This window comes from Pantherophis guttatus, chromosome 5 (assembly GCF_059756535.1).
Source record: "Pantherophis guttatus breed Tessera chromosome 5, ASM5975653v1, whole genome shotgun sequence".
Taxonomy (NCBI): Eukaryota; Metazoa; Chordata; class Lepidosauria; order Squamata; family Colubridae; genus Pantherophis; species Pantherophis guttatus.
The window spans coordinates 44,643,328-44,652,361 of NC_142067.1; the positions used below are offsets into that span (position 1 = coordinate 44,643,328).

Genomic DNA, 9,034 nt, shown 5'->3' on the forward strand with positions numbered 1-9,034 from the left:
AGAACTTGTCTAAGTCTAGATGGCCAATCCCACAGAAGGTTGTGGAAAGCAAAAGGCCTAAGATTCTGTGAGATTTCCAGATCGAGACAGACAGGTAGTTACTGGCCAATCAACCAAACATTGTAGTAGTATACAGTGACCAGAAAACAGTGGTAGTTATAAATGTAATGGTGCCAAATGACAGCAACTTCAGAAAGAAGGAGTATGAGAAACCAGAGAAATACAAGGGCATGAAGGAGGAACTGGAGAGAATGTGGAAAGTAAAGGCCAAAAAAGTCCCAATACTGAAAAGAGCACTCAGAATAGTGACTCCTAAGCTTGGAGAGTGGCTCCAACAAATCCCAGGAATGACATCAGGACCTGAGACTGAGGAAGACGCAGACCATAACAGTGAGAGAGAAATTTCACTCAAAGTAACTTTCAGTTTGTTTCATCACCAGTCACATTTGCATGTCAGAACTATTTTTTTGTGTGTAATAGCTGTTTTCTGCTACAAAAGAGGTTGCAGGTGCTCATCCCTATTTTTATTGCCCACTTTTCATATTTTTGCTCCAAAAGGATGACAAACTCACAGCCATAAACTTTGATCCAAATTACCATAACAGCCCTAAAAATCCCCACAATTTTCTAGCTGTGATGACACAGGGCTGGGCATGAAAACAACACAGCCGGTGTGAAGGCAAACTCCCTTTTATTGCTCTAACTTTTTTGCTCAAAGTTCCCACAGTTCACAATAAGTCCAAGAGCAACACTCCAAACACACACACGCACCTCCACTGGTTCCTGGTTGTTGTGAGTCCAGAGAAGCAGCCAGTTCTGAGAGCAGACAGAGTTCAGGAAACTGGTTCCAGGGAATCTTTGTTGCACGAAGTGGTCACTGGGTCTACAGCACAACCCGAAGCAGAGCTGTGTCACTGAGTATTTGCCCACAACCAGGCTAGGCAAAGCAAGGCAAGTTGAACCCAGGCAAAAGAAGGCTTGGCAAAGTGGCAAGATGTCAGCAACTGCAAATGTGGTTGGAAAAAGGCAACACTTGTTTCTGACAAGCTCCCCTCCTCATGGCATCTCTTTAAATATTATTCCCCAGGTGAGCCTTGTGATGAGGAGTGGGGCACCTTCCTCCTGAGTCGTCTATTCACCCTGCGCTGATCCCGCTTCCTCTCCATTCTCTGTTCTCAAGGATCATGTGGGAGAGGCAATTATTCTTCTCCGGAACTCCACTACTCCTGTGCTCCACTACTTCCTCTTTCCCTCTCTTCCCCCCCTTGCTTGGTCATCCTGAGCCTTCTCTCCATTGCTGGCAACCTTTCCAAGGCCCAAAGGACATGGGACTGCCTCGTCCTGCTCCTCCAGTCGTTCTTCCAGGGCCAGTGAGGCCGCACAATCCTCCTCCATCGGCCCTGGCTCTGTTTCATCCTCCTCCTCGGACCCAGGCTTTGATGGGGCCATGACACTAGCTCTTTGAAAACTACTGATGAGAGTATGATAGAAGTTTCATGAAATGATCTGTTTTCATGGGACCTTCTAAGATGTTGTTTCAATCTCTGGAGTGAAGAGAGTCAAGAGACACTTTTTGTTTTGTTGCCTTCAAGTTCGTACTGTTTCCAAACTGACTGTAACCAATTGCCGCAGTTTTCTTGGCAAGATTTCAGAATGCCATACTTCCTTCCTGGGACTGAAAGAGAATGACTGTGCCAAGGACATCCAGCTGGCCTGGGCTACACCAAGCTGGCTTTCAAAAGCTTCAAAAACTATTTGAAGCTAAAACCAACCTTCTATGAATTTTTGAAATGGTGTGTGTGTGAAACTGAAATGGCAAAATACTGTATACAAACAAAGAGCAAATCCACTCCCTTCTCACACTAAAGGTGTTACCTAGTGAAATATCTGTATGACAACAACCATGCAAGACAACACCAAAGACTCCACAGGACTTTCATTTGTTAAACTACCTTTGGTCCCTGCATGTATGTTGGTGTACTAATTTTGTAAAAATAACTCAATAACATAACTAGTACAAGTTCTACAGCTACTATATAGTTGCATTATATGTGGTTATAGCTGCACTTTCATGACTTACATAGCTTCGTTTTGGTATTAATATAGGGAGAAGGAAGATATACTTTCCATTAGTTATTTACATTGAAATAAGATATTTAATATCACATTTTCACAAGTATGATGGTGATCCTGAATAGGTGATTGTATTCTGGCAGTATAAAAACAGATTTTTATAAAATTCATCTTTTAAAGAGAGTTGTTTCAGATCATTGAACCTTTTTGCGGTAGGAATTATTCATTTTTAGTGCATATAGTTAAAGGAACAAAATTACTTACTTTATCTACACACAGCCAATAATTTCTTTATGAAAATAGATGGTAAACACAGACATGATCTCATTGTAAAGAGAGACCATAAACCTACTGTAGGATATAACTGAAATGAAGCATTATACTCTCCCATAGTTGCTTTTATTGTGAAGTGTCTATAATCAAAATTAATCACAATGAGATATGAGGGGAAAGGATATAATTCCCGGAACTAAAGAGGTATTCATTGAAATATTGCCGCCTCATTTCCATTTTCTTGATGGCCAAGTCTTCCAATGTCTGAAAAAGAGAAGCTGTTCAGTCATTTAGGAAATAATACATTATGTACTGCTCATAAATGAACCTATATGTACCCGTAGAATTTGCTGTTTAACTTTTCCATACTATCCACTCTACCCTTGTCTCAACACCTCAATATCTCAGATGTTTGTTTCTTTCAAATATAGTGTAAGTACAATTCTTGAAACTTCCTCATTTACTTTTCAGACGAATATAGCTACAGTTTTTACTGTATTGCTTCAAAATAAAATATTAAAAAACATTTATGAATAGGGTTGTATAGACAAACTTGTTGGAACACACACAACTGGAAATCACATGACCTTGGGACATTGTGATAGTCATAAATGGGAGGATTTTTTTTTACACCATAAATTGCTAAATGATATAGTTGGTAAGTGAGAATACTAATTCATCCTAGTAACTGTTAATAGTTTCAGTTCAGTGAGAGCATGGACCCCCCCCCAATAAACAAAATTCCACAAAAGCAAAAACAATAATTCACCCAAAAAACTCAAGATGAGAAGAATCTCAAATGTATCCATTTACAGAAACAAGTCTGGAACTGTAGCCTAAGAATGACTATGCCATTGTGTGGTTATGTAATATGCTGAGCAGAAGAAATCAACCTACTTGAATGCCCACCTTCATACAGCTGAGGAATTCTTAATGCATCTGGGCTTGTGCAATATCAGGTCCTCAGGAAAGATAAATAAGAGTATGGTTTAGGATTGACTGGGATGCCCTCTTTATCATGTTATATATGGTGGGAGACTAGATTGTTAATTGCTATGAACAATGTTTGTATACTTGCATAGTCTTTCTTTCCCGTAAGGATCAGATATACAATGTAATGCTTCTGAAAACCAAGTTTTTTATTTAATTCTCCACTGCAGGTAATATTAATGCAATTTTATGTTACATGTAAATGCCTAAAGTTGCCCCCCCCATGGCAGAGTAAGGGTTAACCCCATCCATCCACCTAGACCCTCCCCTGATCCCTCCTTACCTCGGCTCTGCCTCCCATGTATATAACGTGTGGTCCAGAGATCCAGATGTACTTCCAGATGTATACCTGTGACAGAAACATCTGATTAATAAAGAACTCTGATTCAATTGCATTTCGTGCTGGAGTCATTGGGTAAGATCCTTGGAAACATTTCACAGATTGGTAGCAGAGGATGGTTTACCCAGAACTCACAGGAATGGCAGAATAAGGAATCCAGTCCGAAGCAGAGAACAGGATGTTCACCGGAACCTATACAAAACAGATGGAGGAGCTGCAGGCTCTCGAAGGCACCACAGTGAGAATCGGCCCAAACGAAGGTGAGCAGGGAGATGACCCGAACTTACTGCTCTGGGATGAGGAATTGAGAGTGGAAACCTGCAGCAGCAAAGGAACAGAGCCACCGGGCAGAGATGACTTCCGATTGACCATTCTGAAGATGCTGCAAGCACCCGCCAGCAAGGAGGAGCTCATTGCGAAACTCCAAGGCCTTCTGGAAAGCCATGGAGCAGCAATGAGCACCCAGGAACCAGAAAATGAAGTCACCAGTCCAGCAAGGGAAAGGCTTTCCCAAGCTGAAGCTCCGGACTTGCAAGATTTCATTTCCGCGCCATGCTCCCGGCAGCCATCTTGGAATGGCCGACAACCAATGGGGAGCCGAGATTTAAAAGAAATGGCGCGAACCTGCGGGGACACCAATATGAGTGGGGAAGAACCCGAAAACCACGCAGAAACAACAATGCAGGCCTGCAAGGGCCTACCTACCGGGCCCGAAGTGGAAAAAGTGATCAAGACTCTTGCGGCAGCACTCAGCTCCGCATTCAAGCCTCCCACACATGCAAAGAAACACCCTGAGGCACACCAAAGCCAGAGGGACAACAGGGTGGCTACCGGAACCCATGCAGTGACCCAGCCAACACTCCGCGAGACAATGCGCCCAGAAAGCGACCACTGGAACCCGATCACCTGCAGGATCGATCAACCACAGGATTCGCACTCGCCACCTGCTGCACCAACTTCACTGGGCCCGGAAATAAGAAGACAAAGCAGCTACTTACCAGCCGTGCGACCCCCGCCAGGCTTCTCTACTTGCCCGGAGACCATCCAGCATCGTCCAGGATCCACTGCCGCCGCTGCTGCCGCCGCCGCACTGCTAAATCCAGGGGATCCTCGACTTACATCCGTCACCGCCACTGCGCCACCAAGCTCCAGAAGTCCTCGACTTGCGACCGCTTCGCCTCCTCACTTCTTCCCATTCTTCGCCAGAGATCCAGGGACCCAGCCATGGCATCTGTCGTCCAGGGAGGGCTACGGGCCCGCCAGGGGTGAGTCCAGCCTCCCACTGGCAGGCCTAGGCCTAGGCCTGAGAGCAGCAGCAGAGAGCTCCTCACCCGACAACCTCCGGCGTGAAATGAGCTTCGCGCATGCCCAGTCGCCGCCTGTAGGAAGAGAGAGGAACATAGAGATAAGTGCAAAGAACATAGAGATAAATCCATACAGACTAGCAACTAGCATTTCCCCAGCATATTGCGAGTTCCCTCACCTACAAAACCATGGACATCTCCAGACTCTGAGTAACTTACCATACAGCTCAATGACTTTGCCAGCTGACTTCCACAAGCTAAAACTAGATGGACTAATTTCTTAGAGTGGAATCATCAGCTACAAATTATCTTTCTAAGGAAAAATATGTTATTTTTACTTAATGATCCACCTAGAAAACCCTGGACCTTTGATAAGGGATTGCCTGCACCACAGGGTTTATTACTTGTTAATGGCAAGCCTATCACCCAGCATCTAGCCCAGCCTTGGCCACTACTTGACTGTGGCTGAGATATTACAAAAAATATTTAATTTATTCTATAGCAAGAATGCAGCCACAACCACCAAGATATCTAGAGAGTTCTACTTAGCCAGGCACAAGGCTGGAACTCCTATGGGTGAGCACATCCTAAAACTAAATGCTACCAGGGCAGAACTCATACAAAGGGGGGAAACTATCTCAGAAGATAGTATGAAGAGCATAATTATAAATTCCCTGGACTCTAGTTGGGAAAACTTTATAATGCAACTAGATAGTCTCAACATAGAGCATCTCACTCTAGAAACACTTACCAACAGGCTGATAGCAGAGGATAGCCTAAGGAGGGACCGCTCCACTAGCCGCAGGGAGAGTAGACTAATAAAAAGGGTAGAGTTCCAAACCAGGGATCACAACACCCCAGAATGCTTTATCTGCAGCTCCAGAAACCATTATAAGAGAGACTGCCTCAGAAACCAAAGGGACAGAGACTACAATCACCATAGGAAAAGGCAAGGCCGGAAGTCAGGGTACCCAGATAGGCACTCACCAGACAGCAGGTTCAGGCGCAGGGACTCCCCCAATCCCAAAGACAGGAGGGGACATAGAGACAGCTCCAGGGACAGCCAACCGGGGTCACTGTATGGCCTTGGAGACCATCAACCCACATGCACGCAGCCAAGAAAAGGGAAATATGGCTCATCAATTCAGGAGCCACCAACCACACCACCACCAACAGGAACATACTAACATCATTCACACCAAAGAAGTACCACATTAAGGTAGCCAATCAGGACAAGGTACTGGTAACGGGAGAAGGGAACACACACATAGATGGGAGTAGGGAAAATAGAAGGGGTACTGCTTATACCTGAGATACCCCACAATATACTGGCCACTCTCAAGCTCAGCAAAGACTTAGGCATTGAGATGACTTTTAAGGGAGGAAAAGCATACATGACAAAAGGCAATAAGGACATAGGCAAAATCATTATCGAAGGGGGGCTCACATATTTACAACCCCAAGATTATCCAAACACGTGCTCAGATACCTAAAGTACAGCATGGATGCCTACCTAAGCCTAGAGCCAGCGAACTCCAAAAAGCCCATATTAACCTGCTATGCCGACGCTGACTGGGCAGGCGACACAAAGAGCAGGAAAAGCACATCTGGCTACGTATTCCTCATCAACGGCTGCCCAATACACTGGTACACCGGGAAACAAAACCTGGTGGCCACATCTACAGCAGAAGCAGAATACATCTGCCTCTCCAAGGCAGCCAACAACCTGATGTGGTTCAACGACCTGCTCTCCAACGTCTGGACTGAACCAGCCTACCCGATAATAATACATGAGGACAACAAGGCAGCCATAAATATATCCATGGCAGACGCAGTGGGTCAGAGATCAAAGCATATAGACATTAAGCACAAGCACGTCAGACAGTTAACGAACATTGGTTTTATCAAGGCCATACACTGCGAGACTGCTGAGCAAATCGCTGACATCCTGACCAAACCTTTGCAGAATAAACAGCACGTCTATCTAACTTCAAGACTAGATATACACACACAAAATACACACACAGGTCCAACTGTTAGGCATTTAGAGGGGGATTTGTTACATGTAAATGCCTAACGTTGCCCCCCCCCCCATGGCAGAGTAAGAGTTAAGCCCATACATCCACCTAGACCCTCCCCTGATCCCTCCTTACCTCGGCTCCACCCCCCAGGTATATAAGGTGTGGTCCAGAGATCCAGATGTACTTCCAGACGTAGACCTGTAACAGAAACATCTGATTAATAAAGAACTCTGATTCAATTGCATTTCGTGCTGGAATCATTGGGTAAGATCCTTGGAAACGTTTCACATTTTATTGAAAAAGAATCCATAAAGGCGTATAAAAACAATGCAGAAGTATTTCCACTATACTGAATATCAGAAATATTTTTAAAATGTGTAGAATCATTTCACTTCAAGTTAAACCTCACATTAGAATACATTTCCACAGAATTATGAATGAGTGATTTAAAAAGTTTTAGAAACAGATTATCAGAAATTTCCATAGTGCATGCCTACTAAAAAATCAATTTGCAATGTTATTTGACTTAGAATGATGACAAACGATGTCTCACTTATGTTGCTTATAACGCATAGGATAAATTCTTTGTTCTATTTTGTTTGCTTATTATTAACTTCTTTTTTTCACTTTTAAATTCATAGAGTAGCAGAAGCTCTTGTTCATATTTACTAGTAAGTCAATCTTTCTTCCCGGCATCAAGAATTGACCTCTTCACACCTAAATATTTATCAAGTCAGCAGTTTATTCCCTTAGGCCTCTATCTTCAGCCTTTTCTTCTTCTAGTCACGTCTATTGAAGGACTTTATACATCCCCATGAGGAAATAAACTAATCTGCTTCCTTTTAAAGAACAAGAATGACACCTTTACTGACCAGACTTTATCTGTGAGATCAGAAAGCCAATAAAGAGAGACTTCTTCTATTTGGAAAAGGTTCTTGGCAATATTAGCATTATAATTGGAATAGACTTGATGTCATGTCAGTGGTGAAAGTTTGTTTATTGTTATAATATTCAATAGCCTCGTACTTAATTTTAAGATATTTATGATTTTAAAAAGTTGTAACTAATTTTACAGTTTTCAGGTAGTTCTCAACTTACAACAGTTCATTTAATGACCATTCAAAATTTTAATGGCACTGAAAAAAGTGGCTTATGACCCTTGTTCACATTTACAAACATTGTTGCATCCCCATGATGCACATGATCAAAATTCAGATGCTTGGCAACTAACTCATATTTACAATATGCTGCTGTAATGTCCTGGGGCCATGTGATTGCCTTTTGTGACCTTCTGACAAGCAAAATAACTGGAGAAGCTAGATTCACTTAACAGCCGTGTTACTAACTTAACAATTGCAATGAATTACTTAACAACTGTGACAAGGAAGGTCGTAAAATAGATCAAAATTCAACAACTGTCTCACTTAGCAACATAATGTAGATGTGGATGTACTAGTCACACAATACTACACATATATACAATCTTTATAAGCCATGATAACATCACATACACCAGGATGTAAGTATATAAATAATGTAAATTGTGTAATTTATATTATTTCAATTATGATATGTCATATCTTTCTACTTTCTTTCTGATCTTCTCTGAACATCCATTAATACTAAGGTGACCAATCGTCCTTCTTTTCTAAGTTCTGTCCTCTCTTGAAAAGTATCCTCCTACATGTCCTCCTTTTCGATATTTGAAGACTAAGCTGTAAATTAGTCTTCAATACGCTCTGTGTATTCGATTGATGCAGATACATATTTGATTGATTCAATATGCTCTGCATATTCGATTGATGCAGAGCCGATCTGTTGCATGTGATGTGACGTATTTGTATTTGACATGATGATTCATCAAGGCTTGGTATAGTGTGGCAAGACGCGATTATGAGACGCATGCACTCCACACAGAATTGTTTTGAGAGAGTGCGCTGCGCACAAGAGTGTGCCCACGTAAGTGGCTTTGTTTACTTCTTACCAAAACATGACACAGCACACATGCACGCATTTTTCTTCAATTTATTTGT

At 42.6% G+C, this 9,034-nt stretch overlaps 1 protein-coding gene across 1 annotated transcript; it reads right to left on the reverse strand.

Annotated features, from left to right (window-relative positions):
• Positions 1-2,450: 2,450 nt before the first annotated feature.
• On the reverse strand, positions 2,451-4,345 carry LOC148113345 (uncharacterized). Its single transcript, XM_087871574.1, has 5 exons — positions 3,964-4,345; positions 3,812-3,868; positions 3,620-3,685; positions 3,244-3,308; positions 2,451-2,610 (listed from the first exon to the last, which is right to left on the reverse strand). Exons 1-4 carry the CDS (start codon positions 4,217-4,219, stop codon positions 3,277-3,279), a joined length of 411 nt encoding a protein of 136 aa, XP_087727700.1. The 5' UTR covers positions 4,220-4,345; the 3' UTR covers positions 2,451-2,610; positions 3,244-3,276.
• Positions 4,346-9,034: the final 4,689 nt, after the last annotated feature.

Bases quoted from the DNA above. Each gene is read 5' to 3' on its own strand.
- LOC148113345 (XM_087871574.1), bottom strand. From the start codon at position 4,219: ATGAAATCTTGCAAGTCCGGAGCTTCAGCTTGGGAAAGCCTTTCCCTT. The intron at 3,686-3,811 runs GTGAGTTCTGGG...TTTCTGTCACAG, and splicing joins TTCCTTATTCTGCCATTCCT to GTATACATCTGGAAGTACAT. The intron at 3,309-3,619 runs GTAAGGAGGGAT...ATCTTTCCTGAG, and splicing joins ACATGGGAGGCAGAGCCGAG to GACCTGATATTGCACAAGCC.